The following is a 23,919-nucleotide window of genomic DNA, read 5'->3' on the forward strand; positions in this document are numbered from 1 at the left end:
TCAGTTCTGATGAAGCTTTGTTCTTAGTTTCCTACTTTTTCAGGCCCTACCAAGTTCCCTTCCAAATATGGATGGAGCTGACCATGGTTCTGGCCTAAGCCTTTTCTACTCTCACTCTTTCCCACGTTCACTTCCAACGCACCCACCATAGGACCTCACATGTATCTTCTGTCAACCCCTCTAGTTCTCTCAAGCTCCGGTGATGACTTTCCCTGATGTCCATCCACAAGGATGTCTCATTCACTCCTCAACCTCAACATCTTCAAGTTGAGTCGGTCACTTTCTCTTTCTCATTGTCTCTACTATTCCTATGAATGGAATCATGCTTACAGCCCTCCGGGCTCGAAAATCTCAAAGCAGCCTTTGACTCACAACTCCTCATTGTTTCAAATTCCATCAGTTGCTAAGTTCTCCCAGGATGATCACTAAACTATATCAGGTATAATAAATCCTCTTTTCCCTTCTTACTGCCAATAAGGCTTTCACTATTTTCATTGCATTCAGTTCATTATTTCAATTGTTCTTTTTTTTTTTTTTTTCTTTTTACGACCGCACCTGCAGTGTATGGAAGTTTCTGGGCCTGCGCCCCAGTCATGACAACACTGGATCCGAGCTGCATCTGCAACCCAGATCACAACTTGCCTTCACGCCAGATCCATAACCCACTGAGCAAAGCCAGGGATTGAACTTGCATCTTCATGGAGACTACGTCCAATGCTTTCTACTTATTGTTGCCAGATTAACTTGCTTTGTGATGAGGCCCCAATTTATCTCCTCCCCTAGAGTAGAACCTATCATTCCTAGCAGAGATTACCATATAGGCTTCCTACCAGTGTCCTTGCCTCTTTCTTTTGCTAACAGCTGCCAGAATGGCTTTTCTAATACACAAAAGTCATCCTCCAGTTTAGACTCTTTTAATGGCTCCCAATTTCCTATAGAACAAAACCTTTAATTCCAGCAGAGTATACAGGATCTTTCCTAAGTGCATTTCCTCCTGCTCATCCAGTTTCATGTTCCTCGAGGCTCCATTCCTATGCCGTGTTCTCCAGACCTGCTGTCATACCTCTGTGCCTTTGCATATGCTGTGCCTTCTGCTACTTTAGCCCTTTCCCTAGGTTTTTAATGTCTGTCCCCTGCCTTATCCAGACAGAATTAGATACTTACTTTCCTACATTTCCACATTTCTAATACATGGTCCTTGTTCCATGTTTATCAGGTTTTTACTTGCTTGCCTGTCTCTCCACTTCACCCTGAGTTTTTTCAAGATTGAAAACCAGATTTTTTCCTCGCTGAAAATCCCAGTGCCTGGAACATTCCATGAAGGCTAAATACATGAGAGATCAATTCAGTTTTGGTATATCAACATTTTCCTTTTTGGAACAACACTTGATGTAGATTCGGTTAAGTTAAGGAACTAGATGCTGTTTTTCAGGATCCTGATTTTTCTACCATGCAGATCATTCCAGCATGGCACTGACATGGCAGAGGATGGGGAGAGGGATCATTTTTCCAGCCAGAGTTAAGGAACATCTACTTCTTAAGAAACACCATCATTGTTCTTTCCCAGCAGGATTAATGTCAAGGAGATTAAAGTAGCTGCACAAGTGGGTGAAGGTCACTCCCAACCCTAAGCTTTTTACAAATGGTGGCTACAACTCCAAGATCTGACACATAAACTATCAAATACTAATTCAGATCATAATTTCCAGTGTGTCTTTGTGGATATCAGTTGTACTTTGATGGCTCTCCAGATCATACATTTTGTTATGGGTGGCACAAAACCAGTAGGAGATAACCACTTCCTGTCTCTAAGGGTCTGGAGAGTTGCATGTCCTCCCACTGAGTACTCAGAACAGGCAGGAATATAATATCAGAACATCACCTATCTGGCAGAGGACCCCCACTTTGTCTTCCAAGTGAAGCTTTTGGACTTCCGCAGGAATACTTTCCTCTCTACACATCTTCCTCTAAGTTCACATTAATATATTTTCCATTTGCGGTCCCAATTTGGTATATATTTTTGGATTACTTGACTGGAATTATAAATTGTTATTATTCTTAGTATTTTTTGTCTTTTGTCTTTTCAGGGCCACACCTGCGGCATATGGAGGTTCCCAGGCTAGGGGTCGAATCAGAGCTACAGCTGCCGGCCTACACCACCACCACAGCCATAGTGGACCCGAGCTGCGTCTTCGACCTACACCACAGCTCACGGCAACGCCAGAGGCCTTATCCACTAGGCAAGGCCAGGGATTGAACCCACAACCTCACGGTTCCTAGTCGGGTTGTTAACCGCTGCGCCACGACAGGAACGCCTAAAAATTATTTTTGAATCGTTAAGTCAGCTGATTACCAGCTCTACTAGGAAAGAATCAAAAAGGAACACATCAACTTAATAGTAATAGGAGAGATCAGTGAAATACAGTGAAGACCTTCTCAAGGAAGAAGCCTGATATATTTTTTTGGAAGAACTTTTTTTTTTTGTCTTTTTGCCTTTTCTAGGGCCGCTTCCTGTGAAATATGGAGATTCCCAGGCTAGGGGGCTAATCAGAGCTGTAGCTGCCGGCCTACACCAGAGCCACAGTAACGCGGGATCCAAGCCATGTCTGCAACCTACACCACAACTCATGGCAATGCCAGATCCTTAACCCACTGAGCAAGGCCAGGGATCGAACCCAAAATCTCATGGTTCCTAGTCGGATTCATTAACCACTACACCATGATGGGAACTCCCAGAAGAATTATGAGGATAGTTAGGAAATTTCATTCTCTAGAAGGTTTTGAATATAGAAATAAGGGTTTTTTGTTTGTTTGTTTTGTTTTTTTCTTTTTTACGGCTGCACCTGCAGCATATGGAAGTTCCTGGGCCAACAGGTGGAATTGGAGCTGCAGCTGTGGCCTATACCACAGCCATGGCAACACTGGATTAGAGCTGCCTCTGTGACCTACGCTGCAGCTTGTGGTAATGCCATATCCTTTACCTACTGGGAGGAGCCAGGGATTAAACCCACATCCTCATGGAGACAACATTGGGTCCTTAACCTGCTGAGCCACAGTGGAAATTCCAGAAGTAAGTATTAATTCTCTATGGGTATCATTAAATCTGCTGCAAGCTGAGCTGATAGAAATTATTAGGACATTTAATTTAGAATTAAATGTATATTAAACATTGGTTTTATAATTATATAGTTATAATTTAACAAAGATGAGATTATATTAAATAATCTAGGATTTTACCATTAACTCTGAAAGTCCTCTGACATACTTGAATCTGTTCTTCGAAAGAGTAAAATTTCATTTGCATTGCATATACTGATTACTCATACGTATTAAAGTCTTGAAAATTACCACCAGATACGAAAAAGATAAATTGTCGATTTAAAGCTTATGGGCCAGAAGAAAAAAACCAACCAGTATTACTTGGCGGAGAAAAAGATGAGCTTGGTGATCCTGCTTCATTATTGTGGTCAACCAGCAGAAGAAAATAAAGGGGATTTGTCAGTTATCACCCCGCAGTTTAAACAACTGCATGATGAATTCTCTCTCCAGCAGCAGACACTCCAGCAAGGGACAGGCTCTGGCCTGAGGTGTGCCCTCACCTCACAGGTGAGGATGGAAATGACTCAGTCTCTGACATGCGGTGCTTGAATCCTGCTAACCGGGGTGTGCCAAGGTTGTGTTCACGATTCGCATCTGCTCTGTCCTGTGGCCACTCTTGTTTGGAGGGGCCTGCAGGCAAGGATGCTGTGATTCTGCCAATTCTTGTCTTAGTGTAAGGAAGGGAGCGGAGGCCAAAGACAACTTGGCAGCTTTAAAACGTTTAAAAAATCTGCCAAATATTTCCTTATTTTAGACAGCTGTGATATGGAAATCCTTTAAAAAGTATAGTGAGAACTGGACCTCAAAAGATTCTTTTTAAACAGGGGAAAGCACAAACACTGTTTCCCACTACATGAATTAATGCCCTTGAGTTGCCTGCTTTTGGGGGGGGGGGTCAGCACAAGTGGAGTGCAATGGATGAGCATTACCTTGGGAAAACCACTTGTGTGACCGTGGCATCTCCCGGTATTTATACTGTGTTTGCCATTATTATTATTTTCTTTTTGTCTTTTTTTTTTTTGCCTTTTCTAGGGCCGTTCCCACGATATATGGAGGTTCCCAGGCCAGGGGTCTAATCGGAGCTGTAGCCGCCAGTCTACACCACAGGCACAGCAACGCCTGATCCTTAACCCACTGAGCAAGGTCAGGGACGGAACCCGAAACCCCATCGTTCCTAGTCAGATTCGTTAACCACTGAGCCACGACGGGGACTCTGTGTTTGCCAATCTTTGATCCTGTATTTGAAGACCTGTATCTCACAAAAGTGTTCCATCTTAGAATCCACCTGCCATAGACCCAACACATTATGTACTGGGTCATTCAGCTCAGGAGACGGTGGGAGTGGCCAACAGTTCCCTTCTCCAAATGGGGACACGGCGGGACGGGACAGGGCAGGTTGGGGGCGCTGCAGTTCCGGGCATGGTCACTTATCAAAGCTTACCATGAGCTGCCTTTGTCTTCCATGCTTTTTTCAGGGGACGGTGGAAGGGACAAAAATGGTTAGGTTTTTTCATTCTCTCCTTTCAGCTCTTGTTGGCGGTGCCCTCCCTGAAGTACGTGATGACCACGAAAGAGGCAAAGATCATCCTGAGAACGTGTTCTAAGTCCACCCTTTGCTGCAATTCAGGCAGACTGGGCACAGGCACGCGTCTACACAGGCCCTGCAGGAACGGAGGTGGGAACTGGCTGGATCCACTTCTCAGTCAGGCCCCTGCCATCACCCGGGATGGATAATGGGGCTCTGGAACGGACCTAGGCCTCCGTGGCAGAAAAAGGGGTAGCTCAGCCTGTGGGACTTATTCACCTGAGTAAGAATCCAGAAGAGGTGACAGGAGGGTTTCCTCTGTGACATGGCTCTGCTCCCCTCCCAGGGCTTTATGACATTCCCGGAAGCCTTGTGGTGGGGGTACTTGTCATTTTTCCCTGTGACACAAACACAGCGCCCACTTTCCTCTTTTAATCCTAGTAACACGTTGTTTACAGCCTTCCCATATTTTCCCCTTTGGTCAATGACACAGAATGCTTGAAATATTTATGAGAGAAGATTTCATTCTTTTCTGGCCACATCCTTCCTTTGTATTAGAAACATAGGAAGATTTTTTTTTCTGCTTTGCAGGCTCTGGCCTCAACTCATCACCAATGCAGGAAGGAGACTTTTATTATATTTGTTGTGACTTTGCCATGACTCACCATCCATACAAATGGCCTGGTTGCTATAGAAACAGAAGTATTAGAAAGGGGGCAGCAAATGGTGGCACAGAAGACATAAATAAAATGGTGGAAATAAACCATGGTATAGGGAGAGTGGCAATAAAACTTTTATTATCAGTTATTTTGGAAAACCTTTACGTCTAATGGGTCCATGCCCCTCTTAAGCAAAAAAGAAAAGCAAAGTGAAAAAGAAAACCAAAATCTGAAATCCTTGGTTTTTCTTTCTGACTTTGGAAAACTATCATTTGTTGTTCTGGGTCGTTTTGAAGTGAGAATAAAAGTTTATAGCTTTCTGGGAGTTCCCTGGTGGCCTAGCAGCTAAGGGTCTGGTGTTGTCACTGCTGCGGTGTGGATTCAATCCCAGGCCTGAGAATTTCCATATGCCACAGGTGCAGCCAAAAAAACGAAACAAAAAATAAAACCAAAAAAGTTTATAGCCTTCTGGACCTTACTGTTTGATTAAAATACAAAATGAGGAGATCCCGTCATGGCTCAGTGGTTAACAAATCCGACTAGGAACCATGAGGTTGCCAGTTCGATCCCTGGCTTTGCTCAGTGGGTTAAGGATCTGGCGTTGCCGTGAGCTGTGGTGTAGGTCACAGACGCGGTTCAGATCCCTCATTGCTGTGGTTCTGGCAAAGGCTGGCAGCTGTAGCTCTGATTCGACCCCTAGCCTGGGAACCTCCATATGCCGCAGGAGCAGCCCTAGAAAAGGCAAAAAGACAAAAAAAAGCAAAATGAAATATATGATTTCCCGAGACACACTTATAAATTCTGGTAGGTATATGGCCAGTGGTGCTCTAGAGGCTAATGTCTATGGCAAACACAAATAACAAGGAATTTCTATTTCTAGAACCAGGCTTCTGTTTGTATTTCTACTATGTTGGAGAATAACATGCTGTTTCAAGAGAGAATCTATCAGCTGGTTATGGGTATCAGTGACAGGGTGGCCTCAGCTTACTTTCCTACTACAAAATTCAAGATGTGTAAACATCAACCTGAGACAGCCAAACAGGTTATCATTGATTTGTAGTCACTAATGTTCTTAATCCACATAGCTGATCTCACCCCACACAAACAAATGTTTAGCTATTAAAGCAGAAGTACGTACACAAATGCACTCGTTTTAATTGCATTTCCCTGCTGAGGGCTGTTAGCCAGTTTTCTCTCAGTAAGCACTGCTGCCCATGAAGCCGTTTTATGTAAAACATTTCATATACAAATCTCCACCACAAATCCTGAGGCATTCTACGGAAGACTTGACCTAGGAATTATGCCAAAGTGAAACCCCTGTGAAAAATGCTTAAGTTTGAGAGTGGTGTTAACATTTCCGATTCGGGCATAAGCACAGCAAACACAAACTCTTCAAAATAGCTAACAGTTAATTAGTGCTGATTATTTACCAAGTATTGTTGTAGCTAACATATATGTTCTATTTTATATATATATATATACTCATAGCACTTAATTGGGTAATTGTGAAGATTGTATGTGAATATATGAACATATATACATATATGCATACATAGTCTAGAGCATATTTCTTGTTCCGTATGTTCCTTTTGGTGGCAAGAATATATATACATTTTCATAGAATCTTCACAATTACCCAGTGAGGTGAGTACTACAATTAGTCCCTGTTTGTAGTTAAAGTCAAGGTATAGAGAGCTTAAGAAAACTTGCTCAAGGTCCTAGAGCTAGAAAGTAAGGACCCTGGGATGAGAACCCATGTAGCCTGGTTCCAGAGTCTATACCCAGTTGACTATGCTGCCTTCCACTTGTTTCTTCCAATAGTAAATAATTTATTCTCCAGTGTCAGCTATGGAACATGAGCCTCTAGAGGTCCTTGTGCTCATTTTGACTCAATCTTCCTTCCATTTACATATACTAAAGATGAGAAATCCCCTTATCTTTGAAGAGATGTGCACCTCACAGTCATGAATATACCACAGTGATGGTTTTGTCAGGACACCTTCAGGTTCCTGCAGCATGAAGAGACTCTTTCCCGGGGGGGATGATGGCTGGTCTCCTACACTAACGAGAGTACTGGCAGGACCATGACAAGTCCACGAGAGTTTGAAGATGACTCTCTGGCAAACAAGCTGAAGAGCCAATAGGCCTGGCCACTCCTCTTCCAAGAACATTCTCTCTCTGCCACCAGAAGAGAAGTACCTGGGTTTGGCTGTGCTTAGGTAACTGAAGATGCTCCTTACTTTATCCCCATGGGAAGCACAGGGAGATACCCCATATTCTTTGAGCTTCTTCACAGGAATCACAATCATGCCCCCCCCAAACCAAGAAATACTCACCCATCTCTAGACTATGATTAGATCTGCTGGGAAGGACAGGTATTCTCTTCCTTTAAGACATGTGGTTATGATGAGAGATTATGATCTGCCCTCCCACCCCCACAAAAGAAAAATCCAGGAGTGATATGTGTTTCTCCCCTTTGGCATTCAGCCACCCTTTTCCCCTTTACAAGTAAACCCAGCTATCCAAAAGGAAGGAGCCAACCATACCTTCCTCATCTTGCCTAGCCTATCACGTGCTTGGCTGTCCCAGAAGATCTTATTTCTAAGAATCAGAGTCAAAATTCCTAGACTTTAGGATGCGTGCCATAAACATGAGCACCTTTCAGGCTTCCTGAGGCTGGAGTAGGCAACAGAGATAAATGTTAGGGCAGTGATTTTCCAGGGAGTAAGTTCCTGGGAAAAGTATTAGAATTTGGAATGAGGTGTAGTTTCGAAAGGCACATTCAAACTTACCATTATCTTTTTTGCAGGGGGAGGTTCGAGAAATAGAATTAAATATGCAATTATAATAATATCAAACAAATACATGGGGTTCTTACATTTATCCAAAGGGGAACCCAGCTTTCAAAAAACTGCTTAAGCGTGAGAAAGAAACTAAGAACAAAGGTTTCGTGTCCAAAGAACCCAGAATATAAGTTAAGGAGTTTTAAAGAAGAAAAAATAAAAAAATAAAAAAGCACATCTTTGGTTTTTTTTTTTTTCTTTTTAGGGCCACACACCTGGCTAGGGGTTGAATCTGAGCTGCAGCTGCCAGCCACAGCCACAGCCATAACTCATGGCAACGCTGGATCCTTAATGCACTGAGCGAGGCCAGGGATCAAACCTGCATCCTCATGGATACTAGTGGGGTTCATAATCCACTGAGCCACAACCGGAACTCCACATCTTTGGTTATTTTATCAGATCAAAAGGGCAAGAAAAAAGCCTCAACTAAAAAGGTGTAGGCAAAGGTATTACGAACTATGTATCTCAATCTGAAATTGTATTTGGTGCAACACAAATACATAATATCGTATAGATAATGGATCTCTTTTCAATGGTCTCTGGCACAGGCTGTGAACTACTTAGCCTCCACCTGACATCTGGGTCCTGTGAAACACTCTCGCCCTAGATGTCCTTACATCAAAGACTCAATGACATGTGTTCTCCAGGTCAAGAGACACTGGGTAACATTCCACTTACGTGAGCTTTTGAAGTCTTTCTTTTTCAGTCTCCTCCTCATCATGGTTCCACGTGGGCTCGTGGAGTAGAGGCTTCGAGGCAAAGTCCCCATGTTCAGGGAACTCAGGCTGTACGCACTCATGGAGGTAGGAGAGAAGGATGAGGACACCAAAGCTGCTGTAAGAGAGTGAAGACTTGGCACAGAGCACTCACAGGTGAGGTGTGAGCCTGCCACACCTGCCAGCCAGAAACAATCCAGAAAGACACACTGGTGCACAGCAAGGGCTAGTGAGGACCCCAACCAATCAGAGACCGGGTCTCAGGAGCCATGGAGACAGCTTTTTCGAATCTGAGTTACAAGAGCCCAGAAATGGCTGAGGACCAGCACTGATCCTCCTAAGTACAAGGGAACACAGACAGGCTCTATCGATTTTTGCTTTGGACCAAAAATAAATAAATAAATAAATAAATAAATAAATAAATAAATAAATAAACAAACAAACAAACAAACATTGAAACAAGTTTCTCCATAAACAACTCAGTGCATCAGATACATAATCTCATTTTCATAGATGTTTTCTGACATGAATTTCACAAGTGGTTCCACACACACAAAATAAGGACCATGAACACTGTACTCTGTAAAACATTCTGCATTGTCATTTCATGACCACACATAAAGCAGTCTGAACATTTACATCCTACCCTAACAATAAATGCTTTCTACAGAAAAAGACGAGATGTCAGAAATGATAAGTTGCTACTACAAAAAAAAAAAAAAAAGCGCACGACACCCATGAAGCCAAATGCAGTATGAATTAGGTGAGGAAGGAGAGAGAGGAATACGATTTAAATAAAAGACCAGGAGGAGAAAGCCTGGAACATTACGAGGGCTGTTTGGAGGAGGTGCTTTCGGGAATGTCAGGGCCGGCGCTCTGCAATGGTCAGGGTGGTACGTGTTATAGTGATGGTAGGTGTGGAGGCTGCAGTGGTTGCTGGCCCAGGAATCCCAGGTAAGTTGCCTGTCGCTCCTCTGAATTCTCACTGCCCACATGAAGTGATGATGAGAAATAAGAAAAACAAACAAACAACCAAAAAAAAAAAAAAGGAAAAGGTAACTGAAGTGCACAAATAAAAAGTGTAACAAAAAGAAGAAAAATGAAAGCTGCTTGCAAAAAAACCCTGAAACATTTTGGCTTTGCCCTTTTCTCAGTGGTCAGCAAAACCAATGATTAACATCAGGGATGGTAACTTTTCATCTTCCCAAGACTAATGCATGTCTTCTCCCAGCTCATTTTTTTGTAATCCTTTTAAGATGACTATTGAATTAATTTCTAATCTCCCCTGTGCTTCACAGCAGAGATTAAAAACATTTTTTTTTTTTAAAGCTTACAAGTCAACCCCACAAAAGATCTATGGTACAAGATTAGTAGTTAAAGATTTGCAAATCCTGGCCAGTTAGTAGTACATGTTTTGAGAAAAAGAAAAGGAATGATAAATCACATTGGCTCCTGATTCAAGGCGTTTACAAGTCACAATCACACAATTTACTGCTCTGACACTTTAATTACATTACTCTTCATCACTTGAAGTTGATTTTTCTCAACAACAAACCACTCTAAATATCCATCAATATCAGGATCTTATCTATGCCCTAATAAGAAGATAAAAGTCTCAATATATTTTACTATTTGAGAGTTTTTAAAAAATAGATTTACATTTGAAAGGGATATTTATTATCAAAATATTTTACACATTCTTATGTTTCTTTAAGATACCATGATATTTTAATAAAGTTAATTTCAAAATTTTGATGTCCCCTTTATTTTTTATAAAATGTTTTTATCACATTTCCATTCCAATTTCAATATTGTTTATATTTGACTTTCTACCCAGTGTTCTGAAATATGAGCAATTTTATGTTTGTTACTATGTTGATATGAAATTTTTTTTTTGTCTTTAGGGCTGCACTTGCGGCATACGGAGGTTCCCAGGCTAGGAGTCGAATCAGAGCTGTAGCTACTGGCCTACGCCACAGCTACAGCAACGTTAGATCCTTAATCCACTGAGCAAGGCCAGGGATCGAATCTGCATCCTCACGGATATTAATCAGATTCGTTTCCGCTGAGCCACTACGGGAACTCTGATATGAAAATTTTAACTATCTTTTAAACAATGAAAAATAAAACATGAACTTATATCTCCTTCTGTTGCCATGCTTCTAATGGTAGATGCCTTACATGGGAATGATTTTGCAGTATTTATTCGTGTGGTGGGGTCAAATACTCTGTAAGTATTTAAAGGAGGGTTATTTAGATAAGCGTTCAAATTTTACCATCCGTGATATCAGCCTCATTGGTCACTTTTCCTCTGGTATGAAACAGTACATGGAACAAAAGCACTAGCACATGCAGAGATCACCATGGGCTCAGGCCAAACTGGGTTCTGTTCTAGCTCCAGCAGGTCTTCCCTACATGATCCTGGCCGCGTACTCAGCCTCTGTAAGCCTCTGTTTCCTCATCTGTCCAATGGAGATCATGAAAGCATCTATCCCCCAGGGCAACTGGGAGGATCATGTACCTAAGGTGCTTAGCATGATGCTGGCACACAGAATAAACACCAATGGGCTCTTATTAATAACATTGATTCTACTTTCTATCCACTTGCCATGCCAACAAACAAAGTATCTTTCAAAGGAAAGAGGTGTATCTCTCACTCAACAGATTTCATTCATTGGAAACTTAAGTTTAGAGAGTATTTCAGAAATCTATAGCACACATTTATGGCCACCTTAATTTTGTAGCCCTAAATTGTCTGGCCCTTTTCTTCTACCCACTGCTGTTTCTAGTTTGAGTTCCATCTCCCTCTCCACCAATCTAGTTTCAAGCCATCATCTCTTTCACCTACATCCTTGCCACATTTTCAGAGTCGGCTCCTTGATTCATCTCCTGAATACCTACCTTCCAGTATCTGCAACACAGAATGATCTTTTATGTACATGAGTTATATCATGGGACTCCTATTTAAGCTACTTCAGGGGATTACACATACAAAGAGAATCAAATGGTAGCTTCACTCCCTACCATTCTCCTCATCATTGACTGTTTCAGCCATATTCGCCCTTCTGTCCTGTCTTAGAACAAGTCAGGCTGCCTCCTGTCTCAGGGCATTTGCACTTCCTATTCTTCCTACCTCTCATTCTCCCACTTGTTTGCATGGCTGGCTTCTTTCCATGCTTCAGGTCTCAGCTCAAGTGTCACCTCCTCAGAGAAGTCAGAGTTCTGATCTCCTTGGATGAAACAGCTGCCCTGTCCCTTTGCTATCCCATTGCTGTTTTAAATTTTTCATAGCACCAGTAACTGCCTGAAATGGCTTTATTTCATAGACTTTTAATGTTTCTCTCTATATGTGGAATGTAAATTCCATGAGACGAGGAATCTACTTTGCTTGTCATGCTCAATCGGTGCATCATGGCAACTAGAACAGTGGCTGGTATATGATGACTGATGAATGAGTGAATGAATGTATGAATACATGCATGAATGAATAGGAATACCAGCCAGAGGGTCCATGTCCACACTGCAGTAGCATTTCCCTTGTGATAAAGAGCATTGTGGGGGAAGCCCTGATGGCTTCTCTTTCACCATCCTCATCCTGCTTTAGGATGTACCAGAAGACTTTTTGCAAGATGCAGTCATTGCTGGGTCTGGCTCACCTACACCCACAGCCACTCTATTGTACTCTGTATTGTCTGTGTTTCAAATGAGGTAGGTATAGTGAGTGGACTCAGAATTCTATATTCACTTTTTGACCCAGTTCTTTATGGAGTGCTTTGAAAACTACTGGGCGTTTTTGAGTATTGTCAAGACCAATTAATAACCCAATAAGAAAGATATTGACCACCTATTGTGTGCCCAGCATGGCACCGTTTGTGGCAGGCAGGTTCAATGTAGATCATAATACTTACCTTGACTTTGAACTACTCTTGGAGATTAAATTTTCATACATACGAAATAATTAAGAAACAAAAATTATATAAGGTCACGCACAAAATTGCACACCATGGATAAGGAATGCAAAAGGCATTCAACAAACCACGCAGGACAGAGGAGACAGCTACTGCCTATTTTGAAAATGCGCTCTAAACTGAGTATCCTTTGTGGTGGTACTTGACACTCATGAATTAGGGAAGCATTTCCATTTAACATGTTACATTTTTGGCATGCTCTTTCATTTTGCAAAAACATTCATGTCCATTCTCCCTTGTAATGGTCCTGATACTAACAGGCAGCTTTCCCTGAGTCCTCACTACATACCAGCTCAGCTCATACTCACAAGATACCTAAGAGGTACATATTATGAGAATGCCCATTTTACAGATGAAGACACTGAGGGAGAGAAAAGTTGGGTAACTTGCTAAGTTCCCAAACCAGAATTAAAATCCTGAAATTCTGACTCTGAGTCCCTCCCCTCAGCCACCCCACTGCCCTCACTGCCTCTTCCTGTGTGTGCTCTTACGTCCTTTGCTATAGGTAAATAAACAACAAAGAAAATATAATGTTTTTCCTATCATGCCATGATGGCATCACTGTTGAAATCTTAAGAGGTATCAGATATGGAAGGTACTTTCATTTGCTCTCCACTCTAGCTCAACCCTCTTATCCTGTCCAGGAATCCAGGGGTTGTGGCCAATACGCTACTCTCGTGGCTGCTCCCAGGGCTCAGAAATGGAAGTCCTCCTGGTACTGAATGCAGCAAACCTTATGACTGTGCTCATCTGTCCCCCTCTCCCTCCAAAGTCTCAGTTTCCTCCAATCAAGACTGTTTCCCAAAGACTCAGCGGGAACAACTTCTGACCTCTTTTAAAACTCATTCTTGTTGGCTTTTTGAATGCTGCTATTACCCAGCAAAAGGCACAGTTAATCTATTCCCGATGGAGAGGCCCATTTCTATATTTCCCTGAAAATACTATTTGCTGCTAAGCAACATCTAGAGAATATTATATCTCTATCCAGCCATGAGATGGGAGACGTGCTGCTTAGGCATCAGAGAGTTTGAAAAAATAATCAGAACAGTCTTGTGGAAAAATGGTAACGCTATGTAAAAGAAGTCCATTACAAACCCCAAACAGAAGTTTGAGAATTATAAACACCATAATATTGGAAGGGGGGTATTTCTCTTGGTCTTAATTGGGATTTAACTGTTTTAATTAAGAGACAATATTTATTTCTTCTTGGAAATACAAGTCTGATTTTATTTTTAATTGTTTTGGCCTTTTTAGGGCCACACCTATGGTATATGAACGTTCTCAGGCTAGGGGTCGAATCAGAGCTGTAGCTGCTGGCCTACACCACAGCCACAGCCATGGGGGATCCAAGTCTCGTCTGTGACCTACACTGCAACTCTCGGCTATGCTGGATCCTCAGCCCGCTGAGCAAGGCCAGGGACTAAACCCGTGCCCTCATGGATACTAGTCGGGGTCATTACTGCTGAGCCCCAAGAGGAACACCAATGAGTCTGATTTTAATGTAACAGGTAGGAAGATGCCTGTATCTTAGATAAAGAAGATGGCCAACAATTTTCAACAAAAGTGGTGGATGCAGGGTTAGAAATGGAAGCTAGAATTACTTAAATGACCAGCCCTTCATCCCCCTGGGGGAAAAAAAATCACAAATCACGCCAGGTTTTCCACAGCGAAGAAAAAAAAAATTAGTTCTTGATCTCCATCCACTTCGGTATATAAATTCATCTTCTCAAACTGTCTTGGCAGGTAAAAGTATTTAATATTTCATGAGTGGAACCTAGTTGAACTACTTATGATTTATATACAGGGCAAATAAAAGGTTGGGGGGGAAATGAGGCTGCTGAAGACAATGACATTTTTATAGGGTCTGTTCACATCTCTGATTCACCGATACTGGAATGTGCCCATCGAAATAGTGTGCTGTAAAAACACTAGGCAGTGTGCACTGCTCTGCCCGCTGTGCTCCTGATGGCGACTTCAGATTCATTTAAAAGAAACGTAACAGTTTTAGGTATCTCTCTGCTCAGCCAGGGAGTGGAAAAGGCCCACACAGTCTCCTGACAAGAACGCCACATTCCCACGAATCGCACCCCCTTATCATTTCTATTCAAATGAGGCAGAATTTCTGTGCAGAACCTGCCAGGCGGCCTCATTTCTCTACTCCAATGTGTAAAATTAAAATCTGATAAAGGGAATGCTGTACTAGAGATTTTCATTAGCTCCAGGGCTGTCTAAGCTCCATTTAATTAAAAAAGCTTGCATCCAGCTGACTCATTCAGTGTGAAAATTATTTGGTCCCTCTTTTTTTTTCCCCTTCCAAACTGTGGAAAAGTGCCACAGTTTGAGAGATGTAGGGTACAAATGACCTCCTCATAAGCAAAATTTCGGTTCCAGAGAAAACTCCCTCTCTCTCGAAACGTGTAGAAATATGTTCTTCACCCCTAGGGTGCTCTGCTAGTATTAGGGAGACTTCAAGGAATAAAAAAGGAGAGTGTATCTGTTTAAGGAAAAGGAGGGAGGAGGGGCTGGAAAAGACCCCACTGGAGAGTCTTTCTTTGATTTTTTTTTTTTTTAAGTGCTCACTTATTTTGAGAATGTTATTTCTTTCTTTGATTTTTGGGCTAAATTGCTTTTACTTGCACCAAGTTTTATTTAAGGATGCCCAGGCAGGATGGTGTATAAATACTCAGCAAGCGTTGTCTGTGAGCTTCAGGACAGCAAAAATGCAGATTCCCTGAGTTGACATTTGTCACTGCACAAGTGCAGTCCAATATTCTGATAATCCCAGGAAAAATATGTGTTCAGAAACAAGTTGTTCTCTATCCTAAAAAAAAAACCTCCTCTGGCAAACAGACAAGATGTAAAAATACCCACTTTGTAACTATTTTTTAAGAGTGGGAGTTTTTACTATTTGCTTTATGGTCCTTGAAGCAGAGTGGAAATTCAATATGAATAACAGGAAGTCACATTATTTCCCTTCTCTCCACACTCAATTGGCCCTAAAGCCTTTTTTTTTTTTTTTTTTTTTATCAAGTAACTACCTGAAAATTCTATTTCAAACAATGTTTCTTTCCTCAATTTTCCAGTTTTGGGTGAATTACGTGTGGCTTGGGAAAAGGGATTTGGAGGATGAAGAAGAGGAAACAAGGACCCGTGTTATTTTGAAAAGCCATGACAGAGGTAGACTTCAACTCGGCATCTCTCTGCTTTCTAGCTCTGCTGGAGAAGCAATCACGGCAAAGGGAAGATAACAGAGATGGACCCGGGTGGATCCTCTCACCATGGTCAGGTCCCTTCAGGGCCAGGCGGGTCTGATGATGGGGAAGGATCTCGAGCTTGACCTGGTCGGTGGTGTTGGCCAGGAACTGGGTGGCTTCCGCGAGTGTACAGTACTCCATGCTGGTCCCATCGATGGACAGGATGTGATCGCCCACGTGCAGAGCCCCACATCTACGGAAAGGAGAGAGTCTCAGGACGAGGAAGCGCCTTCGTCCTTCGATTATGACTTTCATGTGCTTCCCAGTTAAAACTCCACACGGTTTTCACTTACTTAAAAAAAAAAGGAAATGTGTGAACATTCTGTAGAAAACACCACCTGGGTATGAAGAGGAAGGTAAAGCCTTGTAGAAAACACAGAAAAATTCAAGGAAATATTTTTCTCTCCTCCTTTATAAAAAATATATTCTTTGAGGGCGGTGGTGGGACCCAAAGTTAAGGGGGGGGGGTCGGTGAGCAGGAGGGGATGGGGAAGAACAGGAAAATGTTTCCCCTTGACTTTTTTCCGGCTATTTCTCCTCCCAGGTTGTTCTATCTATAAATATGAGTTGGTAAATATTCGGAAGGTTCCCAGGCTAGGGGTCTAATCGGAGCTACAGCTGCCCGCCTACACCACAGCCACAGCCATGCCAGATCCGAGCCTTGTCTGCGACCTACACCATAGCTCAAGGCAACGCCGGATCCTTAACCCAGTGAGGGAGGCCAGCGATCGAATCTGGAACCTCGTGGTTCCTAGTCGGATTCGTTTCCGCTGCGCCAGGACGGGAACTCCCTGAATCACCAGTTCTTGATCATGGTGTTTTATTTGTTTTTCCTGCAGTTAAAGATATATTAGTACAAAAGCTCTGGAGGCTGGTGGAAATTAGGCAGGAGTCAAAGAGTAGTCAAAGGAGGCTGCATGGTGCGGGAAGGAGGGGCCGGGGTGGGAGAGGGGCGAGCTGCCACACCTCGCCGAACTCAAGATCCTGGCTACTGGATGGATGGCGAATAGCACATGTGACAGTCAGCATCCTGAGGGACCAGTTCAGGCGGACAGCCCCTGGAGCTTCGTACCCACTGCGGAAAGGGAAAGAAACAGAGGGAGATAACGAAAGCGGCACGTAGCCCTCAACAGGCATGCGCCTGGGATCGAAAGCCATCACTGTTCCAGGGCTGGCCGTAGCTAAGAGCACAGCGGAGCTGGAGACAATCCACTGCCAGGGTGTGCAGGTGACTGCATCAGAATCAAAGGTTCACTAGACAGGGCCAAGGCCCCCGGAGAAGACAGCTGGAAACTGCAGGAAGATTGGGCATTTGAGCAGATCTAAGCATTTCCAGGGTGACACCCGTCTGCTTCTCAAGAGGAAAGCCATTTCAAGTCACCCCTTTCATCTTCAAAAAAAAAAAAAAAATTCCACGTGGATGCATTTGGAGTGCTTAGCTATGGGGAGGTGGGGGTTTTCTTACCAGGAGCTGTAAAATAATTTATTAGGTGGTAAGGTCATCTTTTTTCCCCCTTCCTGTAAGTCTAAAATATTAATTAGGAAAAATAATTCAGGATAAAGGATTTACAGTTTTACTGTATCATGGGAATGAATGATGTTTTCAGAGATTCTTGAAGGTGGTGAAACCCTAAGATTAATATACCATGACAGGGGAGGGCTTTTCCTTAAAGATTGCATCATTTTTAAGATGTTTTATTTATCTAAGAAAAAAGCAATACGATTGTATGGTGGCAGGATTTGATTGTTAACAATTCAAGAACACCCATGACTTCTCTGCATGGAGCATAATAAAGGTCTGCTCAGCTACCCTACACCAAAACCAGGCTATTCCCCTAGGACACAGTAAGTCAATGTGCTCAGTGGCTTGACTTTTTTTCCATTTCTAAGGGCCATACCAAACATCTGGTTAGGCAACATTACATCACGGGTAGCTGACAAGGTAGGTAAATTTTTAAGCTCTACAACAGTAACTTGTTTTGCATATGATGCTTGTATAAATTGGCAGGAGAGCTGTTTTTTGTTTGTTTGTTTTGGGGGTTTTTTTTGTTTGTTTTTGTCTTTTTGGGGCTGCATTCCCAGTTTCCCAGGCTAGGGGTCGAATCAGAGCTGTAGCTGCCGGCCTACACCATGGCCACAGCAACACCAAACCTGAGCCTCTTCGACCTACACCACAGCCACAGCTCATGGCAACGCTGGATCCTTAACCCACTGAACGAGGCCAAGGATTGTGCTTGCATCCTCATGGCTACTAGTCAGATTCATTTCTGCTGAACCACAAGGGGAACTCCATGGAGAGCAGTTTTTTAGTGAGTGCGCATACATACATAAATACATCTCTATATAGTTGAACACACAGGCAACTGCGAAAAGAAGGCACTTTCTATGACACTCACCTGTCTGCAATACTTGCAGATTTGATTTTGTCTATGACAATGACCTGTTTGTTACAGCACATCGAGGTAGTTAGGGCCACCCCAAGGCTGGCACCGGGAGTTTTGGCAACTTCCACTAGGAGTGGCCCGGATGCTGTTGCCACAGAATCTGTGGAAGAACAAAGTTTAGAAGAAAACAAAACAGAACAAATAAGCAAAGCAGCACATGAAAACGGTGGAGAATGTTCAGCCTGATGTCGGTCTGTTAATGCTATCATTGAAACTTAGATTTCCCTGCATATCACATTCCTATGTCCCGTGAGTGGTAACTTCAGGGCATCTTTTAGGACTCCTGTGCTATTCAGCTTGTACTACAGTAGTATGTGCACAGGTTTATTTCTTCAATTAAAACTGAAGCTACATGGAGTTCCCCTGGTGGCCTAGCGGTTAAGGATCCGGTGTTGTCACTGTTGTGGCTCGGGTTCGAACCCTGGCCTGGGAACTTCTACATGCCATAGACACAGCCAGCTAGCGTAACATCTTGTGTAGCTTTATGTTCTCTACATCACTTGACAAAGTGCCTGCACGTACTGGGTCTCTCGAGAAAAGTTTATTTATTTATTTTTGGCCATGCTGGTGGCATGTGGAAGTTCCAGGGCCAGGGATCAAATGTATGTCACAGCAGTGACCTGAGCCATAGCAGTGACAACACTGGGTGCTTCACCTGCTGTGCCACCCAGGAGCTCCTTAAGAAAAGTTTTAAAAATTAACTCAATAGATATCTTAGCAACTGCTATGAATGGACAGAGGGATAGATGGATGGGAGGGAAGGATGAAGAGATGATGTCTCTAGGTAGTCAAAGAATAGGAGGGCCTACACTAAGTTTAATTTGTAAATTCTTTGGGTTTTCCCTATTCTGGACCTTAGCTAGGGTCACCTCCTCTCAGGATCATCTTCACATGTGCTTTATTTTCTCTTTCTTTCTTTCTTTCTTGTCTTTTTTGCTATTTCTTTGGGCCACTCCTGCGGCATATGGAGGTTCCCAGGCTAGGGGTCGAATCGGAGCTGTAGCCACCGGCCTACGCCAGAGCCACAGCAACGCGGGATCCGAGCCGCGTCTGCAACCTACACCACAGCTCATGGCAACGCCGGATCGTCAACCCACTGAGCAAGGGCAGGGACCGAACCCACTACCTCACGGTTCCTAGTCGGATTCGTTAACCACTGGGTCACGACGGGAACTCCACATGTGCTTTATTTTTAGCTTAGAACTCTCTTCATTCCTTCAACTGGCAGTAATCCTTGGGGACTCAGGGTAAAAAACATCAATTCCTCTGGGCAGCCTCTCCTGACCCGCGATTGGGTGAGATCCTCTTCTCCTGGGCTCCCACAGCCTGCTACATCTGTGCTGGTGTAGCACACTTGTCACTTTTTCGTAACAGCCAGTGAGGATGCCATGCCTCTGTCCTCTGCAGACTGCAAGCTTGCTGTGAATGCAGAGCTTATGTCCCATCCATCGCAGCACCCATCCTCAGTGCCTGGCATAAGGACTGGCACAAGGAGGTGAGCAATGAATAGCTGTATATCTAATAAACGGGAGAAAACCTCATGATGCTGTTTAAAGCTCAGAAGAGGCGGAGATCATATGGGAAAAAGCCCTGGATGTGGATTTATAACACCTGCACTTAATTCTTCTTTTTGTAATGTTTTGGTCAGGGTATCTTAACACAACTTACGGAAACTTTCTAAGTCAGCTTGTTTACCTAGAAAATGGGACTTTTTCCTCAGCATTTACCACAATGGAAGTCAATGTATAGTTAAAGGATTTCGTAATTTATGAAGTGCTAAACACATAGAATATTATTATTAGTATCGATATATTATGACCTCAAGCCTTTGAGTCGTCTCATCTTTCGGACTGCATGTTTTCTGTAGTATTTTTGTGACTTTCTACTGTTCTGGTGTTCGAGACGTCATTAACACAGCTTTGCCTTTCTCCAAGTACATCTTTATCAGCAAACCATCACTCAGATATGGTGAACGAGGAAATCTGTATTCCTATTGCCAAAGCTCGAGCAGTGTGCCCTGACTCATGAAGCTGAAAGTTCCATGGGAGAGAGTCGTCTTCAGTTCCAGACGAAGCAAGGTCTCCCTTCCTTCCTTCCCTCCCTCCCCCTTTTTTCCCTTTCCTTCATTCTTTTTAGGGCCATGCCCACAGCACATGAAAGTTCCAGGTCTAAGTGTCAAATCAGAGCTACAGCTGCCGGCCTACGCCACAGCCACAGCCACGGCCAACGATGGATCTGAGCCACATCTGTGACCTACACCACAGTGTGTGGCAACGCCAGATCCTTAACCCACAGAGCGAGGCTAGGGCTTGAAGCCATATCCTTGTGAATACTAGTCAGGTTCTGAACTTGATGAGCCACAATGGGAACTCCCAAGATATTTCTTAAATAAGGTAAATATGAGACCAGTCATACCAACCATATTCATATTCCAGGGCTAAGGATTCTTGTTTACATTACTTTTCTGAAAAGATTGGTGATATTTAGTCCTAAGAAAGGTTATGAGATGATTAGGGCCTGTACCTCTTTCTGTCAATTCCAAGGCAGATCTCATCAATAACAGTTGGGAGGAGCCAAAGGTCTTAGTCCACTAAGAAGACTTTGTGATGCTGAGTGGATATGGGTTGTCATTTCTCCATGAACCTAACTCGATGGTGGCAGCTACTCCCTGGTCCTGCTGGACCCTGCTGTGTTAACACCCTGATCTCAGGCTATTGATGACATTGGGCTTCTTATCCTTCTCCCTCATTTTCTGCTTTGTTTCTCTCCAGTGCCTCCCCTGGTCATGTGCTGCCTGGGGTCCTGCTTCCTCTCGCTCCCCTTGGAGTATAAGTGGCCCCTGTGCCTTCATGCATCAGTGGTTTGCACCTCACCTTCCTCACTGGAAGAATTCTGGTCAGTCCTTACAGCCTCTGTTTCAGTTGTCCTTCCATCACTAGGAGAGTTGACCCTTCCCGCCTCTCAACTCTAACAGTCACAGTTCTGGGGCTAAGCCAGGACTACACAGTCTGATGCCTGCAGTTCCACCCCCAGAAGCTTGTTGTCCTCCTTTTCCTGCAGTTTGTTCCCTCGCAAAGTCTTTTCCTGCTTAGGTTGAACCTCATATGAGTTCTGGCATGGTGGGGCCTTTTCTCACATGTTTTTTCATTTTTAGGGCCACACCTGCAGCATATGAACATCCCCGGGCTACGGGTTAAATCAGAGCTGCAGCTGCTGGCCTACACCACACAGCCGCACCAGATCCAAGCTGCATCTATGACCTATGCTAGCAATACTAGATCCTTAACCCACTGAGTGAAGCTAGGGATTGAACCTACATCTTCATGGACACTATATCGGGTTCTTAACCCGCTGAGCCACAATGGGAACTCCATCTCACATGTCCTTATAGAACTTTAAGAGGACTAATTTTAGAGGCATGAATTTCCCAAATCACCTCCCAGAACTTGTTAGATTATAACAGGTCTGTGAGGTAACCACCACATATATTCTTCCACATGGCGTTCTCATGTCTAACGAGAAATTTATTTGGATTAACAGATGCAAGTAATAAAGTTTCCTTGTTCCTTATAACTTAACCTCTTATAAGTGACTGAAATTGATGACTCTCCCTTGGTATTGCATCTTCCCTTCTTTCAGTAATGAGCTTTCCAGGTTTTAGCTGAGCGAATGGCTACCTAGCTAAGGATGACATCTCCCAGCCTCCTCTGTGGGAAGGGCAGCCATGTGACTAAATTCCAGCCAATGGGAAGTGAACATAAGTGACACATTCTTAAAAAGAATGGCTGTGCCCTCCTCTACCCACTGCCCTCTTCTTGATGTTGCACTGCGGGCCCAGAACTGGTGAGCCATCTTCAACCACGCAGACAAGAGCATGGCACTGCAAGACAGACAGATGCTTAGAGTCCTGAAATTGTATCTCCAGAGAATGCTTAATCTCCTAAGAAATGAACTTCTATCGCATTTAAGCTAGTAGTGTCAGTTTGAGTTTTTGTACCAGCTGAATCTATATCCTGAAAGGCTTTTTCCCTCGAGTCTCCCTCTCCGAAATGCCTTTTTTGAACATTTATTCTAAGAAGAAGCTATTTATAATTATTTGCAGATGTAAGCTCTATAAATCCACAACGATGACCCATACTAAGTTTGCATTTTTCTTTTTCTTCTTCTTCTTCTTCTTTTTTTTTTTTTTTTTTTGCTTTATAGGGCTGCACCTGTGGCATATGGAAGTTGCTAGGCTAGGTGTCCAATCGGAGCTATAGCCATTGGCTTACACCACAGCCACAGCAATGTCAGGTCTGAGCCATGTCTGCGACCTATACCACAGCTCACAGCAACACCAGATCCTTAACCCACTGAGCGAGGCCAGGGGTCGAACCTGTGTCCTCATGGATGCTAGTCAGATTAGTTTCTGCTGATTCCTGGTTTGCATTTTTCTTAAAAGTATTACATCATGATTAAAGATCAGAGATTTTACAGAGGTTATTGGCATCTGTGAAAGAAATTGTTTAAATATAAACTCTTATGCTAATATTCTTTCTCCTGACCTATGTATTTATTAAGGTATGAAAAATGATATTTGTATGATTCTAATGTTCCAGAGATAGTGAAGCATGGACATTAACTTTTTTGTGTGTAGAAAGATATGATAGAAAAAGTGACATAAAGGAGCACAGAAGAAGGGTACCGTATTTTTTGCCACCATTAATTTAGAGGTGGAGAGAGAGTACTCACAGCTGCTCTGGTGCACCTTGGGAAAGGAAACTAGAATATCAGATTCTCTTTAAGCAGTACTTTCCCCATTAAGGCTTTGAGGGAACAACAAATGTGTTACTTCCATTTGGAGGAGCCTAATGTGCAATTAATGACTTTCTTTTAAAATTTAAAGGTGAACACTTCAGAACTCTGAAAAGAGGAATGTAAACTCATGATTAAGGGAAGAAGCAGTGTGTGATTCTAAGCTGGGCTCAGATCTGGAGGCCTGGAGGGTGGCCCTATTTGGGCCACTAACTTATGCAACTCAAGGCATCATCTCCCTTCTTGGGTCTCATTTTCTTCACCTATAAAATTAGGGGACTTCAAGAAAAGCCCTCTAACCCTAACAATCTATGACTTTTCAGAGAAAGAGCAATGTCAGGTACGTAAGAGCCAGGAAGGAATCGGAAAATTAGAGAAGATTGATAAACTTTATAAAAATACACAATAAGTGAATTTAAATTCCAGTAGCCTACGAATGGGTAAAAGAGGGCAGCTGCTACATATAAAAGTGACTCTACACAATTAATCTTTCTCCTGAGTCGATCTACTATTTTAAGTGTGGGCTAACCCTGTAGCTGCTATGGTCGTTAGGAGTGGGAAATTATATCCATCAGCACTTTGTATCAGTCTCCTAACTCAAAAATAAAACTCCCTGC

General features: G+C 43.0%; 1 protein-coding gene and 1 pseudogene across 5 annotated transcripts in view; both read right to left on the reverse strand.

The window, feature by feature from the left end:
- GRIP1 (glutamate receptor interacting protein 1) overlaps positions 1–23,919 on the reverse strand; it is a 761,849-nt gene that overhangs the window by 99,106 nt on the left and 638,824 nt on the right. For 4 of the 5 annotated variants that reach the window (XM_047787148.1, XM_047787146.1, XM_047787147.1 and 1 more), the window contains exons 8-11: positions 18,461–18,608; positions 16,088–16,257; positions 9,672–9,827; positions 8,805–8,960 (exon numbers count right to left, since the gene is read on the reverse strand). In XM_047787148.1, coding sequence (XP_047643104.1) covers positions 8,805–8,960; positions 9,672–9,827; positions 16,088–16,257; positions 18,461–18,608 — 630 coding nt within the window. The remainder of the gene's footprint in view (positions 1–8,804; positions 8,961–9,671; positions 9,828–16,087; positions 16,258–18,460; positions 18,609–23,919) is intronic. The other variant, XM_047787145.1, reaches the window with a different exon arrangement.
- Positions 3,922–4,073, reverse strand: LOC125131886 (uncharacterized; annotated as a pseudogene).

Source organism: Phacochoerus africanus, chromosome 7 (assembly GCF_016906955.1).
Source record: "Phacochoerus africanus isolate WHEZ1 chromosome 7, ROS_Pafr_v1, whole genome shotgun sequence".
Taxonomy (NCBI): Eukaryota; Metazoa; Chordata; class Mammalia; order Artiodactyla; family Suidae; genus Phacochoerus; species Phacochoerus africanus.